This window comes from Lissotriton vulgaris, chromosome 7 (assembly GCF_964263255.1).
Source record: "Lissotriton vulgaris chromosome 7, aLisVul1.2, whole genome shotgun sequence".
Lineage (NCBI taxonomy): Eukaryota > Metazoa > Chordata > Amphibia > Caudata > Salamandridae > Lissotriton > Lissotriton vulgaris.
This window is the reverse complement of record NC_141695.1, coordinates 1,751,917,347-1,751,934,964: the sequence shown is the minus strand read 5'-3', so window position 1 is coordinate 1,751,934,964 and position 17,618 is coordinate 1,751,917,347. Positions and strand designations below refer to the sequence as shown.

At 54.8% G+C, this 17,618-nt stretch overlaps 1 protein-coding gene across 2 annotated transcripts in view; it reads left to right on the top strand.

Annotated features, from left to right (window-relative positions):
* LOC147706572 (uncharacterized) overlaps nucleotides 1-8,723 on the top strand; it is a 30,702-nt gene extending 21,979 nt beyond the window's left edge. For both annotated transcript variants that reach the window (XM_086933053.1, XM_086933051.1), the window contains exon 2: nucleotides 5,384-8,723. In XM_086933053.1, coding sequence (XP_086789179.1) covers nucleotides 5,464-8,370 — 2,907 coding nt within the window. In that variant the 5' untranslated portion in view covers nucleotides 5,384-5,463 and the 3' untranslated portion in view covers nucleotides 8,371-8,723. The remainder of the gene's footprint in view (nucleotides 1-5,383) is intronic.
* The last annotated feature ends 8,895 nt before the right edge of the window (nucleotides 8,724-17,618 follow it).

Here is a 17,618-nt window from a genome sequence, read left to right as displayed (position 1 = left end):
TTTCATGGGTGCCAGGATGTCAAAAGGACACGCTGTTGCACCCCTGAAATGGGCATGCATGCAGATGTGATGCACATACATGTATGTGAGTCACATAGCACTTTGAAAAATGCATAAAAGTGCATTTTTCAAAGAAATCGCAAATTACCATCAACTTGAAGTTAGTGGTAATTTGCGATTCCTTAAGTCCAAATTGCACTTTTTTGGTGCTTCTTACATTGCATTTAAGGAATTGCAAAATTTGGGATTCCTTAAATGCAATCTCAAAATAAGGAATCGCAAATTTTGCAATTCCTTATTTTGCACGCAGATTTGCCTCATACATACCATTTGGCAAAATTGCGATCGCAAACGCCGAAATTCTGTGAGTTTTGGCGTTTGCGATCGGAATTTGGCTTGATACATATGGCCCCAGATGTATTGATGATACCAGATGTGAACTTTGATATTGTCATTACCCTAGAAGTCTGATGTTGTACCGAACTACTGAAAAGAATTGGGTGCGTGTATGTGTGTCCCACACGATCTATCTACTCCTGCCCTGATGAAGGCGTCGCCCCTGCAAGGGCATCACACCGAAACACGCGTTGGCGTTTTTTCCTCGTGTGCCTGGATTCATTTTCCTCTTACCTCCTGGAGGATGCACGAGAATGTCACACTCTCTTATCAAGTGGCAGTTTTACCACCTGGAGTGTGTGGTTATATTATAGGAATGTGTATGTGTTGAGGACTGAATGCAAGAATGACTGATATTTATGATTGCGTTGCGTGTGGGACTGATCTAGTGACACATCTTTGAGATGTTTTTGTATGTTTTATTTATATATACGTACTTATTTGTTTCAAATACAAGAAATCTGTTTAATATGATGAAAATAAAAAGAATAATTTATATTTTGTAAAAAATGGTCTTTTGAAATTTTGAATATCTGGGTGGGTTAGCCATCGGTGTTGACATATTAGGACCCTTCCTATGGGCCTCATATAACCCTGTTGCACGGGTGACTATTGTATTCGTGGTGTTTGCTTGAGTTTTCCCTGCTCCACCCGCCCCCTATTTGTCTTCAGGGGTCCCCTTTTGATAGAGGTTGTTGCAAGAGCCAGGGCCCCAAAAGGGCCAGCGTTCACCGCTAACTAGGACGCAACATGACACCGCCTACCTCGTGTGCCTTGAAGGCGTGCCCATGCATCCACCATGGACGGTACATAGGCGTTCCCATGCATATAGGCGTTCCAATGCATCCACCGATGGACGGTACATAGGCGTTCCCATGCATCCACCCATGGACGGTACACAGGCGTTTCCATGCATCCACCATGAATTGTACATAGACGTTCCCATGCATCCACCATGGACGGTACATAGGCGTTCCCATGCATCCACTCATGGATGGTACACAGGCGTTCCCATGCATCCATCATGAACGGTACATAGGCTTTCCCATGAATCCACCATGGACGGTACAGAGGCGTTCCCATCCATCCACCCATGGATGGTAAATAGGCGTTCCCATGCATCCACCCATGGATGGTATATAGGCATTCCCATGCATCCACCATGGACGGCATACAGGCGTTCCCATAGACGGTACACAGACATTCCCCTGCATCCACCCATGGATGGTACATAGGCGTTCCCATGCATCCACCTATGGATGGTACACAGGCATTCCCATGCATCCACCCTTGTACGGTACATAGCTGTTCCCATGCATCCACATATGGACGGTACATAGGATTTCCCATGCATCCACCCATGGAAGGTACATATTCGTTCCCATGCATCCACCCATGGACGGTACGTAGGTGTTCCCTGCATCCACCCATGGACGGTACATAGGCATTTCCATGCATCCACCATGGGCGGTACATAGGCGATCCCATGCATCCACCCATGGATGGTACATAGGCGTTCCCATCCATCCACCCATGGACAGTACATAGGCGTTCCCATGCATCCACCATGGATGGTATATAGGCGTTCCCATGAATCCACCATGGACGGTACAGAGGCGTTCCCATGCATCCACCCATGGATGGTACATAGGCATTCCCATGGACGGTACACAGACATTCCCCTGCATCCACCCATGGATGGTACATAGGCGTTCCCATGCATCCACCTATGGATGGTACACAGGCATTCCCATGCATCCACCCTTGTACGGTACATAGGTGTTCCCATGCATCCACCCATGGACGGTACATAGGCGTTCCCATGCATCCACCCATGGAAGGTACATAATCGTTCCCATGCATCCACCCATGGACGGTACGTAGGCGTTCCCTGCATCCACCCATGGACGGTACATAGGCATTTCCATGCATCCACCATGGGCGGTACATAGGCGATCCCATGCATCCACCCATGGATGGTACATAGGCGTTCCCATCCATCCACCCATGGACAGTACATAGGTGTTCCCATGCATCCACCATGGATGGTATATAGGCGTTCCCATGAATCCACCATGGACGGTACAGAGGCGTTCCCATCCATCCACCCATGGATGGTAAATAGGCGTTCCCATGCATCCACCCATTGATGGTACATAGGCATTCCCATGCATCCACCATGGATGGTATATAGGCATTCCCATGGACGGTACACAGACATTCCCCTGCATCCACCCATGGATGGTACATAGGCATTCCCATCCATCCACCTATGGATGGTACACAGGCATTCCCATGCATCCACCCTTGAACGGTACATAGGTGTTCCCATGCATCCACCCATGGACGGTACATAGGCGTTCCCATGCATCCACCCATGGAAGGTACATAATCGTTCCCATGCATCCACCCATGGACGGTACGTAGGCGTTCCCTGCATCCACCCATGGACGGTACATAGGCATTTCCATGCATCCACCATGGGCGGTACATAGGCGATCCCATGCATCCACCCATGGATGGTACATAGGCGTTCCCATCCATCCACCCATGGACAGTACATAGGCGTTCCCATGCATCCACTATGGATGGTATATAGGCGTTCCCATGAATCCACCATGGACGGTACATAGATGTTCCCATGCATCCACCCATGGATGGTACATAGGCGTTCTCATGCATCCACCATGGATGGTACATAGGCATTCCCATGCATCCACCATGGATGGTAAATAGACGTTCCCATGCATCCACCCATGGATGGTACATAGGCGTTCCCATGCATCCACCATGGACGGTACATAGGCGTTCCCTTCCATCCACCCATGGACAGTACACAGGCTTACCCATACATCCGCCCATGGATGGTACATAGGCGTTCCCATGCATCCACCATGGACGGTACATAGGCGTTCCCTTCCATCCACCCATGGACAGTACACAGGCGTACCCATACATCCACCCATGGACGGTACACAGGCGTTCCCATGCATCCACCATGAACGGTACATAGGTGTTCCCATGCATCCACCCATGGATGGTACACAGGCGTTCCCATGCATCCACCATGGATGGTACATAGGTGTTCCCATGCATCCACCCATGGATGGTACACAGGCGTTCCCATTCATCCACCATGAACGGTACATAGGCGTTCCCATTAATCCACCCATGGATGGTACAAAGGCGTTCCCATGCATCCACCATGGATGGTACATAGGTGTTCCCATGCATCCACCCATGGATGGTACACAGGCGTTCCCATTCATCCACCATGAACGGTACATAGGCGTTCCCATCCATCTACCCATGGAGGGTACATAGGCGTTCCCATGCATCCACCATGGACGGTACATAGGCGTTCCCATGCAGCCACCGTGGACGGTACATAGACATTCCCATCCATCCACCCATGGACGGTACATAGGCGTTCCCATGCATCCACCATGGACGGTACATAGGCGTTCCCATGCAGCCACCGTGGACGGTACATAGGCGTTCCTATCCATTCACCATTGACGGTACATAGGCGTTCCCATGAATCCACCATGGACGGTACAGAGGCGTTCCCATCCATCCATTCATGGACGGTATACAGGCGTTCCCATGCATCCTCCCATGGACGGTACATAGGCGTTCCCATGCATCCACCATGGATGGTAGATAGGCGTTCCCATGCATCCACTCATGGATGTACACAAGCGTTCCCATGCATCTACCCATGGACGGTACATAGGCGTTCCTATCCATCCACCCATGGACGGTACATAGGCATTCCCATCCATCCACCCATGGATGATACACAGGCGTTCCCATGCATCCACCATGGACGGTACAAAGGTGTTCCCATGCATCCACCCATGGATGGTACACAGGCATTCCCATGCTTCCACCCATGGACGGTACATAGGCATTTCCATGCATCCACCATTGGCGGTACATAGGCGTTCCCATCCATCCACCCATGGATGGTACACAGGCGTTCCCATGCATCCACCCATGGACGGTACACAGGCGTTCCCATGAATCCACCCATGGATGGTACATAGGCGTTCCCATGCATCCACCATGGATGGTAGATAGGCGTTCCCATGCATCCACCATGGACGGTACAAAGGTGTTCCCATGCATCCACCCATGGATGGTACACAGGCGTTCCCATGCTTCCACCCATGGATGGTAGATAGGCGTTCCCATGCATCCACCATGGACGGTACAAAGGTGTTCCCATGCATCCACCCATGGACGGTACATAGGCGTTCCCATCCATCCACCCATGGATGGTACACAGGCGTTCCCATGAATCCACCCATGGATGGTACACAGGCGTTCCCATCCATCCACCCATGGACGGTATACAGGCGTTCCCATGCATCCACCCATGGACGGTACACAGGCGTTCCCATGCATCCACCCATGGATGGTACATAGGCATTCCCATGCATCCACCATGGATGGTACAAAGGTGTTCCCATGCATCCACCCATGGATGGTACACAAGTGTTCCCATGCTTCCACCCATGGACGGTACATAGGCATTCCCATCCATCCACCCATGGACGGTACACAGGCGTTCCCATGAATCCACCGATGGAGGTTACTTAGGCGTTCCCATGCATCCAACACGCATTTTGAAACAAAGCTCTGTCTACCAAAAAAAAGGTAGATTGGGCTTTGTAACATAAATGTATGCCTTTTTGAGATGGGAGTAACCTTGGGGATAACTTTCATAGTTCTAGACACTTTCACCTTTGCGCGTATGCTTGGCTGCACAGCCCACATACAAAGTTGGAAATGTGTGTGGGTGGACGCTGATCTGGTGGACCTTAAACTGTAAGACTAAAGATTTAACTTTCACTTCCGTGCACACTTCTGTCTTTTGCCAGCCCACTCTACTTGCATGTACAGGTTTCACTAATCCTTGGAACTGAACAGTGCTTTCTTGATTGCTGTCACCTGGTCTTGACTCCTCTTTCTCCCCCAACAGGAGAGCCCAGCTGGGTGGAGTCCGCTTCTAGTGGTTGTGATGCTGTGATGCAGCTGTGGGTCTGAAGCTTCCTCTGAGACATGCTGCTCCTCGGCCTCCTCCTTCACTCAGGGTTCCTCAGCCCTGGGGCACTTGGGTATGGCTTCAGGAACTGCATCAAGTCCTACGAGTACCCCCAACACTACAACTGCATCCAGCGGTACCTGACGGACGTGCGGAGTGCAGTGGGCGATCTACCCAAGGAGACCCAATGTCTGAACATCTCCCACAACTTCATCCACCGCCTCCCTGGGGGAAGCTTCCAACACCTGCCACAGCTGAGAATCCTCCGTCTGGACTGCAACCGACTGCAGGAAATCAAGGATGCTGCCTTTGACAACCTCGGGGAGCTCCTCACGCTCAACATTTCTAATAATGAACTAGAGAAGCTCTCCAGAGGGGCGTTCATGGGGCTCGGGAACCTCACCCTCCTTCTGATCGAGAAGAACCGGCTGTCTCAGGTGGATCCAGACACCTTCCACCTGCTGAGGAGCCTTGAAGTCTTGCACCTCACCTCCAACGCGCTGCAAAACTTCAGCCAGGTGATCACATCAGTCTACCCCCTGAGCCGACTGCAGACTCTCAATCTCTGTGGCAACAACCTGTCTTCCCTCAACACCTCGACCAACCTGCCCGCTTCTTTGTCCCAGTTGCTTCTCTGTAACACTTCCATGGCTCTCCGGGGCTTGCCACTTGACTATTTCATCCATGTGCGCTGGCTGGACCTGTCTGAGAACCACATTGGTGCAGGAGAGCTGGCTTCCTTCAACTTGGCAGACTTAACTTACCTGCTGATGAACAACAACCCGGGGTTTCAGATATTCGATTTTCTCAACCGATCAAACATGCACCTAGCCCGCATTGACTATTCAGGGATGGGGCTGCACAACAGCAACCTGTCCAGTCTCTGCAAGTACCTGGGCAGCACCCCACTTTCAAAACTGTCCCTTCTGAACAATCATATCACAAATTTGACTGATAAGACTTTTTTACACTGTCCAGCGATTAAAGCTTTCGACCTGTCTAGAAATCGGCTGAAGAGCCTTCATTGCTTGGACTTTGTGCATGGAAATGACCTTCAGAGTCTTGTTGTCCAACACAACTTACTGGACCACTTAGAAGGATGCTCTTTGAGCCATCAGTGCTTCACCAACCTGAAAAACCTCACCCTTAGCTACAATCGGATCCTCACGGTTGGACACAATGCCTTCGCCTTCGCACCCAATCTCACCCAGTTATCCCTGGAGTTCAACAACATCGCCTATTTGTCCAAGGGTGCCCTGAAGGGCCTTTCCAAACTTGAGATTCTCCGGCTGGACAACAACCTGCTAACAGATTTGTACGAAGAAAGTTTTGCATCCCTCACAAATCTGCAGCACCTTCTCCTGAGGAATAACAGGGTCGCTGTGATCTTCCCCAACACATTCATGAACCTCCACAAACTACAGATCCTAGATCTAGGGGGAAATATAATCTGCTCCTTCACAAAAGAGTCCTTAAGAGGTTTGCAGAACCTAGCCAATTTGTACCTGGATTTGAATCAGATCAAAGCCCCCCTCCTTCACAGCCAGGTGTTTTCCTATGTGGAGAAAACTCTGCAGGTGCTTGACCTGAAAGCTAACAATATCGCATACATTTCCAGCAAGCAGGAGATCTCACCCTTTGAGAACCTGCAGAAACTGAAGTCACTTAAAATTCACTCTCAGCAGCCCTACGGAATTAAGATCATCCCACCCAATTTCTTCAAAGGCCTAAAGTCGTTGAAAGACCTGGACCTCTCCAACAATAGGATTCTAACAGTGTCTCACAATGTATTTGACGACCTGGGGGAGTTGAGGTTCCTCGACCTGTCGGACTCTTGCAACGGCATTCAGAACCTGCCCGTCGGCATCTTCCGGAACCAGATCCAGCTGCAGACGCTTGACCTGGAGAACATCGGCCTGCAGTCCCTCACAAAGGAGGTGTTTGGGAACCTCACCTCCCTGCGAGTCCTGCATCTGATGAAGAATGCCCTCCAGGTTGTTAATGGGACCGTTATATTGGGGCTAAAGAATCTTGAGTACCTTGACCTCCGCAAGTGTCCGCTGAGCTGCACCTGCAAGAGCCAGTGGTTCAAAAGCTGGCTGAACAACAGCCAGGCTCAGATAGTCTACCTCTATAACCTAAGCTGTGACGTTGACCCTTCCCGTTACATCTACAGCTTGGATGTGAGTGTTTGCTACTCACAACTGGGGAAGCAATGCTTCTTTGGGACGGCGCCAGTACTGCTTCTCCTAATGATCATTCCTCTGCTCTACACGCGATGTTACTGGTGCATGAAGTACAATTTCTATGTCTTCCGAGCCTGGTTCCGGGAGAAGTGGAGTAGGAATGGGAAAGAAACCTACAAGTACGACGCCTTTGTCTCCTACAACTCTAACGATGAATGGTGGGTACTGCAGGAACTTGTGCCACAGTTAGAGAACTGTAGCCCTTCATCCTTTCGACTCTGCCTCCACCACAGAGACTTTGAGCTGGGCCGGGACATCATAGACAACATTGTGGACAGCATCTACAACAGCAGGAAGACCATCTGTGTCATCAGCAGGAGCTACCTCCGCAGTGAGTGGTGTTCCTTAGAAATCCAGTTGGCCAGTTACAGGCTCCTGGATCAGCGAAAGGATGTCCTGGTCTTGGTCTTCTTGGAAAAGATTCCGGAGCGAGACTTGTCGGCCTACCACCGGATGAGGAAGGTGATGCTGAAGAAGACTTACATCACGTGGCCTCCAGAACCTGATGCTCAGAAGTTATTCTGGAGCAAAGTACGCAGCTCTCTACAAAGTAATGATGCCGCTGATGACAGCATGGAACGGATGAACATCAGACACCATCATCTTCTGGAGTCAACTGGCCTTCTGAGCTCACCTCAGCATGGACACTCCCAGGCACTCGAGTATACTCACTCCTAATCCAGCCATGATGGCGCTGGTGAAACTCAACACTATCAAGGCCACGCTGCATGGGCTAAGGTACACCCTCAGAGAGCTTCCACGTCACTGTCTGAAGAGACATGCCTCTTCCTGATCACACAGGCACTTGGAGAGTTCCAGAGTCAGTTGGGCACCCTTTAAGAAGGCCCAAGCCCAGTAGGGTGACTCTCTTTTCTAAAGAAAAACTGGACAGGATTGCTGTTGCCTAATCCCTTGTACGGTACCGAACTTTTTTTCTATCATTGTTTTTCTTCTTTTCTCCTTTTCTATGACTTCCTTCTTCATTTAAGGAGACCTTTTTCATATTAAAATGTATTTGTTCCGGATTTTGATACACTGGCAATGTACATTTTGAAAATGTTTTCATACGTGCTTGACTGACAGAAATCTCATAATATAGTTGCTCTATAACACAGAACCTGCAAGGCTTAAATAAAATGTGGGTTTTGAACCTATGGTTGTTTCTAGTTTGTCTTCTTGCCAGCAGGGGTCTTCAGCAGTAATCTGGGGGCATATTACCAAGGCAGGTGATATGAAATTATCACCGCTTTTGCTGCCGTTTTCGGCCGCAAAGCGGCGATAATTTCATCGCCCTATTAGCAAGCTGTCGCTAACAGCAGTTAGCGACAGCTTGTAGGCGATAGCGAGCGGTTTGGGGCCCGCTTTGCATGTTAGCGATATTTATCGCTAATGACATGCAAAGTAGGCGTACCCAACCAGTTAGCGACTGAAAGCAGTTGCTAACGTCGCTATCACCTATTATCAACGCAGTTGTAGCAATGAAAAAATTTGCGCTAAGCTCGAATATCGCTGAAAACTAACGCCTGCTCAGACCACTTCTTAACATGTATATCCAATGGGAGTTGGATATTCAAGTTAAGACCCTATTGGCGTTAATGCCTGAATATCGCTGGATTTCCAGCGATATTCACACATTAAGCCGCTATCGCCGGAAATGTTATTGCATTTGAGATAAACGTTGCTAATAGCACGTTATCTCTGCGATAAAATACCGGCGATGCACGGCGATATAAAAATTGTCGCTAAGCTTATTTAGCGATAAATATCACTAGTTGTTGATAATATGCCCCCTGGAGCTCTCGCAGTAGGTCACTTAGCATGTTCTGTGCATTCCTCTCCTTCACAGCCCTGCATGGATCCCTCCTTCAGTCTCCTGCTCACTCTGGCTTATCAGGCCCATGCAGGTTCTCTTCCCCCACACCACCAGCTCACTGTTATTTAGCAGTTCCTGCAGTCACCTCTCGCTTACAACCTCCTGCTCACTCTGGCTTTGCAAGCTTTCCACTCTGCTTTCCCTCAGAGACTTCTGCTCCCTGTGGCCCGGCAGCCGCTCCATGCTCCAAACACTGCACGCCCCCCTACTGCACAGCCTCCCCTTCCTCACAGCCTCTTCCTCAGCCTCTTCCACACTCTAGCTTCGCAGGCCCTGCACACTCCCCTCCCTCACAGCCTCTTCCTCAGCCTCTTCCTCACTCTAGCTTCACAGGCCCTGCACGCTCCACATGGTCACAGCCTCTTCCACACCATAGCTTCACAGGCTCTGCGCGCTCCCCTCACAGCCTCTTACTCACTCTAGCTTCACAGACCCTGCATGCTCCCCTCCCTGACAGCCTCTTCCTCACTCTAGCTTCACAGACCCTGCACACTCCCCTCTCTGACAGCCTCTTCCTCACGCTAGCTTCACAGGCTCTGCGCGCTCCCCTCACAGCCTCTTACTCACTCTAGCTTCACAGACCCTGCACGCTCCCCTCCCTGACAGCCTCTTCCTCAACCTAGCTTCACAGGCCCTGCACGCTCCACACGGTCACAGCCTCTTCATCACTCTAGCTTCACAGGCCCTGCACACTCCCCTCTCTGACAGCCTCTTCCTCACCCTAGCTTCACAGGCTCTGCGCGCTCCCCTCACAGCCTCTTACTCACTCTAGCTTCACAGACCCTGCATGCTCCCCTCCCTGACAGCCTCTTCCTCACTCTAGCTTCACAGACCCTGCACGCTCCCCTCCCTGACAGCCTCTTCCTCACCCTAGCTTCACAGGCCCTGCACGCTCCACACGGTCACAGCCTCTTCCTCACTCTAGCTTCACAGGCCCTGCACGCTCCCCTCCCTCACATCTTTTCCTCACTCTAGCTTCACAGGCCCTGCACGCTCCGCTCCCTGACAGCCTCTTCCTCACCCTAGCTTCACAGACCCTGCACGCTCCCCTCCCTCACAGCCTCTTCCTCACTCTAGCTTCACAGACCCTGCACGCTCCCCTCCCTGACAGCCTCTTCCTCACTCTAGCTTTGCGGGTCCTGCACACTCCCCTCCCTGACAGCCTCTTCCTCACTCTAGCTTCACAGGCCCTGCACGCTCCCCTCCCTGACAGCCTCTTCCTCACTCTAGCTTCACAGACCCTGCACGCTCCCCTCCCTCACAGCCTCTTCCTCACTCTAGCTTCACAGGCCCTGCACGCTCCCCTCCCTCAGATCTCTTCCTCACTCTAGCTTTGCGGGTCCTGCACACTCCCCTCCCTGACAGCCTCTTCCTCACTCTAGCTTCACAGGCCCTGCACGCTCCCCTCCCTGACAGCCTCTTCCTCACTCTAGCTTCACAGACCCTGCACGCTCCCCTCCCTCACAGCCTCTTCCTCACTCTAGCTTCACAGACCCTGCACGCTCCCCTCCCTCACTGCCCCTTCCTCACTCTAGCTTCACAGGCCCTGCACACTCCCCTCCCTCACAGCCTCTATCTCACTCTAGCTTCACAGTCCTTGCGCGCTCCCCTCCCTCACTGCCCCTTCCTCACTCTAGCTTCGCAGGCCCTGCATGCTCCCCTCCCTGACAGCCCCTTCCTCACTCTAGCTTCACAGACCCTGCACACTCCCCTCCCTGACAGCCTCTTCCTCACCCTAGCTTCACAGGCCCTGCACGCTCCGCTCCCTGACAGCCTCTTCCTCACTCTAGCTTCACAGACCCTGCACGCTCCCCTCCCTCACTGCCCCTTCCTCACTCTAGCTTCACAGGCCCTGCACACTCCCCTCCCTCACAGCCTCTTCCTCACTCTAGCTTCACAGTCCCTGCACGCTCCCCTCCCTCACTGCCCCTTCCTCACTCTAGCTTCGCAGGCCCTGCATGCTCCCCTCCCTGACAGCCCCTTCCTCACTCTAGCTTCAAGACCCTGCACACTCCCCTCCCTGACAGCCTCTTCATCACTCTAGCTTCACAGGCCCTGCACGCTCCACACGGTCACAGCCTCTTCCTCACTCTAGCTTCACAGGCCCTGCACGCTCCCCTCCCTGACAGCCTCTTCCTCACCCTAGCTTCACAGGCCCTGCACGCTCCCCTCCCTCACATCTCTTCCTCACTCTAGCTTTGCGGGCCCTGCACGCTCCCCTCTCTGACAGCCTCTTCCTCACTCTAGCTTCACAGACCCTGCACGCTCCCCTCCCTCACAGCCTCTTCCTCACTCTAGCTTCACAGACCCTGCACGCTCCCCTCCCTCACTGCCCCTTCCTCACTCTAGCTTCACAGGCCCTGCACGCTTCCCTCCCTGACAGCCTCTTCCTCACTCTAGCTTCACAGACCCTGCACGCTCCCCTCCCTCACAGCCTCTTCCTCACTCTAGCTTCACAGGCCCTGCACGCTCCCCTCCCTCACTGCCCCTTCCTCACTCTAGCTTCGCAGGCCCTGCACGCTCCCCTCCCTGACAGCCCCTTCCTCACTCTAGCTTCACAGACCATGCACACTCCCCTCCCTCACAGCCCCTTCCTCACTCTAGCTTCAAGACCCTGCACGCTCCCCTCCCTCACTGCCCCTTCCTCACTCTAGCTTCGCAGGCCCTGCACGCTCCCCTCCCTGACAGCCTCTTCCTCACCCTAGCTTCACAGGTCATGCACGCTCCCCTCCCTCACATCTCTTCCTCACTCTAGCTTTGCGGGCCCTGCACGCTCCCCTCTCTGACAGCCCCTTCCTCACTCTAGCTTCACAGACCATGCACACTCCCCTCCCTCACAGCCCCTTCCTCACTCTAGCTTCAAGACCCTGCACGCTCCCCTCCCTCACTGCCCCTTCCTCACTCTAGCTTCGCAGGCCCTGCACCCTCCCCTCCCTGACAGCCTCTTCCTCACCCTAGCTTCACAGGCCCTGCACGCTCCCCTCCCTCACATCTCTTCCTCACTCTAGCTTTGCGGGCCCTGCACGCTCCCCTCCCTGACAGCCTCTTCATCACTCTAGCTTCACAGGCCCTGCACGCTCCACACGGTCACAGCCTCTTCCTCACTCTAGCTTCACAGGCCCTGCACGCTCCCCTCCCTGACAGCCTCTTCCTCACCCTAGCTTCACAGGCCCTGCACGCTCCCCTCCCTCACATCTCTTCCTCACTCTAGCTTTGCGGGCCCTGCACGCTCCCCTCTCTGACAGCCTCTTCCTCACTCTAGCTTCACAGACCCTGCACGCTCCCCTCCCTCACAGCCTCTTCCTCACTCTAGCTTCACAGACCCTGCACGCTCCCCTCCCTCACTGCCCCTTCCTCACTCTAGCTTCACAGGCCCTGCACGCTCCCCTCCCTGACAGCCTCTTCCTCACTCTAGCTTCACAGACACTGCACGCTCCCCTCCCTCACAGCCTCTTCCTCACTCTAGCTTCACAGGCCCTGCACGCTCCCCTCCCTCACTGCCCCTTCCTCACTCTAGCTTCGCAGGCCCTGCACGCTCCCCTCCCTGACAGCCCCTTCCTCACTCTAGCTTCACAGACCATGCACACTCCCCTCCCTCACAGCCCCTTCCTCACTCTAGCTTCAAGACCCTGCACGCTCCCCTCCCTCACTGCCCCTTCCTCACTCTAGCTTCGCAGGCCCTGCACGCTCCCCTCCCTGACAGCCTCTTCCTCACCCTAGCTTCACAGGCCCTGCACGCTCCCCTCCCTCACATCTCTTCCTCACTCTAGCTTTGCGGGCCCTGCACGCTCCCCTCTCTGATAGCCTCTTCCTCACTCTAGCTTCACAGGCTCTGCACACTCCCCTCTCTGACAGTCTCTTCCTCACTCTAGCTTCACAGGCCCTGCACACTCCCCTCTCTGACAGTCTCTTCCTCACTCTAGCTTCACAGGCCCTGCACGCTCCACACGGTCACATCCTCTTCCTCACTCTAGCTTCACAGACCCTGCATGCTCCCCTCCCTCACTGCCCCATCCTCACTCTAGCTTCACAGGCCCTGCACGCTCCCCTCCCTGACAGCCCCTTCCTCACTCTAGCTTCACAGGCCCTGCACACTCCCCTCTCTGACAGCCTCTTCCTCACTCTAGCTTCGCGGGCCCTGCACGCTCCCCTCTCTGACAGCCTCTTCCTCACTCTAGTTTCGCGGGCCCTGCATGCTCCCCTCCCTCACTGCCCCTTCCTCACTCTAGCTTCACAGGCCCTGCACACTCCCCTCCCTCAAAGCCCCTTCCTCACTCTAGCTTCACAGACCCTGCATGCTCCCCTCCCTGACAGCCCCTTCCTCACTCTAGCTTCACAGACCCTGCACACTGACCTCCCTGACAGCCTCTTCCTCAATCTAGCTTTGGGGGCCCTGCACGCTCCCCTCTCTGACAGCCTCTTCCTCACTCTAGCTTCACAGGCCCTGCACACTCCCCTCTCTGACATTCCTCTTCCTCACTCTAGCTTCACAGGCCCTGCACGCTCCACACTGTCACAGCCTCTTCCGCACCCTAGCTTCACAGACCCTGCACGCTCCACACGGTCACAGCCTCTTCCTCACTCTAGCTTCACAGGCCCTGCACGCTCCCCTCCCTGACAGCCTCTTCATCACTCTAGCTTTGCGGGCCCTGCACGCTCCACACGGTCACAGCCTCTTCATCACTCTAGCTTCACAGGCCCTGCACGCTCCCCTCCCTCACATCTCTTCCTCAATCTAGCTTTGCGGGCCCTGCACGCTCCCCTCCCTGACAGCCTCTTCATCACTCTAGCTTCACAGGCCCTGCACGCTCCACACGGTCACAGCCTCTTCCTCACTCTAGCTTCACAGGCCCTGCACGCTCCCCTCCCTGACAGCCTCTTCCTCACCCTAGCTTCAGAGGCCCTGCACACTCCCCTCCCTCACATCTCTTCCTCACTCTAGCTTTGCGGGCCCTGCACGCTCCCCTCTCTGACAGCCTCTTCCTCACTCTAGCTTCGCAGACCCTGCACGCTCCCCTCCCTCACAGCCTCTTCCTCACTCTAGCTTCACAGACCCTGCACGCTCCCCTCCCTCACTGCCCCTTCCTCACTCTAGCTTCACAGGCCCTGCACGCTCCCCTCCCTGACAGCCTCTTCCTCACTCTAGCTTCACAGACCCTGCACGCTCCCCTCCCTCACAGCCTCTTCCTCACTCTAGCTTCACAGGCCCTGCACGCTCCCCTCCCTCACTGCCCCTTCCTCACTCTAGCTTCGCAGGCCCTGCACGCTCCCCTCCCTGACAGCCCCTTCCTCACTCTAGCTTCACAGACCATGCACACTCCCCTCCCTCACAGCCCCTTCCTCACTCTAGCTTCAAGACCCTGCACGCTCCCCTCCCTCACTGCCCCTTCCTCACTCTAGCTTCGCAGGCCCTGCACGCTCCCCTCCCTGACAGCCTCTTCCTCACCCTAGCTTCACAGGCCCTGCACGCTCCCCTCCCTCACATCTCTTCCTCACTCTAGCTTTGCGGGCCCTGCACGCTCCCCTCTCTGACAGCCTCTTCCTCACTCTAGCTTCACAGGCTCTGCACACTCCCCTCACTGACAGTCTCTTCCTCACTCTAGCTTCACAGGCCCTGCACACTCCCCTCTCTGACAGTCTCTTCCTCACTCTAGCTTCACAGGCCCTGCACGCTCCACACGGTCACATCCTCTTCCTCACTCTAGCTTCACAGACCCTGCATGCTCCCCTCCCTCACTGCCCCATCCTCACTCTAGCTTCACAGGCCCTGCACGCTCCCCTCCCTGACAGCCCCTTCCTCACTTTAGCTTCACAGGCCCTGCACACTCCCCTCTCTGACAGCCTCTTCCTCACTCTAGCTTCGCGGGCCCTGCACGCTCCCCTCCCTCACTGCCCCTTCCTCACTCTAGCTTCACAGGCCCTGCACACTCCCCTCCCTCAAAGCCCCTTCCTCACTCTAGCTTCACAGACCCTGCATGCTCCCCTCCCTGACAGCCCCTTCCTCACTCTAGCTTCACAGGCCCTGCACACTCCCCTCCCTGACAGCCCCTTCCTCACTCTAGCTTCACAGACCCTGCACACTGACCTCCCTGACAGCCTCTTCCTCAATCTAGCTTTGGGGGCCCTGCACGCTCCCCTCTCTGACAGCCTCTTCCTCACTCTAGCTTCACAGGCCCTGCACACTCCCCTCTCTGACATTCCTCTTCCTCACTCTAGCTTCACAGGCCCTGCACGCTCCACACTGTCACAGCCTCTTCCGCACCCTAGCTTCACAGACCCTGCATGCTCCACACGGTCACAGCCTCTTCATCACTCTAGCTTCGCGGGCCCTGCACACTCCACACGGTCACAGCCTCTTCATCACTCTAGCTTCACAGGCCCTGCACGCTTCACACGGTCACAGCCTCTTCCTCACTCTAGCTTCGCGGGCCCTGCACGCTCCCCTCCCTGACAGCCTCTTCCTCACTCTAGCTTCACAGGCCCTGCATGCTCCCCTCCCTGACAGCCTCTTCATCACTCTAGCTTCACAGGCCCTGCGCGCTCCCCTCACAGCTTCTTCCTCACTCTAGCTTCACAGACCCTGCATGCTCCCCTCACTCACATTCTCTTCCTCACTCTAGCTTCACAGGCCCTGCACACTTCCCTCCCTGACAGCCTCTTCATCACTCTAGCTTCACAGGCCCTGCACGCTCCACACGGTCACAGCCTCTTCCTCACTCTAGCTTCGCGGGCCCTGCACGCTCCCCTCCCTGACAGCTTCTTCATCACTCTAGCTTCACAGGCCCTGCGCGCTCCACACGGTCACAGCCTCATTATCACTCTAGCTTCACAGGCCCTGCACGCTTCACGCGGTCACAGCCTCTTCCTCACTCTAGCTTCACAGACCCTGCACGCTCCGCTCCCTGACAGCCTCTTCATCACTCTAGCTTCACAGGCCCTGCACGCTCCACACGGTCACATCCTCTTCCTCACTCTAGCTTCACAGACCCTGCATGCTCCCCTCCCTCACTGCCCCTTCCTCACTCTAGCTTCACAGGCCCTGCACACTCCCCTCTCTGACAGCCTCTTCCTCACTCTAGCTTCGCGGGCCCTGCACGCTCCCCTCTCTGACAGCCTCTTCCTCACTCTAGCTTCACAGGCCCTGCACGCTCCCCTCCCTCACTGCCCCTTCCTCACTCTAGCTTCACAGACCCTGCACACTCCCCTCCCTCACAGCCCCTTCCTCACTCTAGCTTCACAGGCCCTGCACACTCCCCTCCCTCAAAGCCCCTTCCTCACTCTAGCTTCACAGACCCTGCATGCTTCCCTCCCTGACAGCCCCTTCCTCACTCTAGCTTCACAGACCCTGCACACTGACCTCCCTGACAGCCTCTTCCTCACTCTAGCTTCAGAGGCCCTGCACACTCCCCTCTCTGACATTCCTCTTCCTCACTCTAGCTTCACAGGCCCTGCACGCTCCACACGGTCACAGCCTCTTCCGCACCCTAGCTTCACAGGCCCTGCACGCTCCACACGGTCACAGCCTCTTCCTCACTCTAGCTTCACAGGCCCTGCACGCTCCCCTCCCTGACAGCCTCTTCATCACTCTAGCTTCGCGGGCCCTGCACGCTCCACACGGTCACAGCCTCTTCATCACTCTAGCTTCACAGGCCCTGCACGCTTCACACGGTCACAGCCTCTTCCTCACTCTAGCTTCGCGGGCCCTGCACGCTCCCCTCCCTGACAGCCTCTTCCTCACTCTAGCTTCACAGGCCCTGCATGCTCCCCTCCCTGACAGCCTCTTCATCACTCTAGCTTCACAGGCCCTGCGCGCTCCCCTCACAGCTTCTTCCTCACTCTAGCTTCACAGACCCTGCATGCTCCCCTCACTCACATCCTCTTCCTCACTCTAGCTTCACATGCCCTGCACACTTCCCTCCCTGACAGCCTCTTCATCACTCTAGCTTCACAGGCCCTGCACGCTCCACACGGTCACAGCCTCTTCATCACTCTAGCTTCACAGGCCCTGCACGCTTCACACGGTCACAGCCTCTTCCTCACTCTAGCTTCGCAG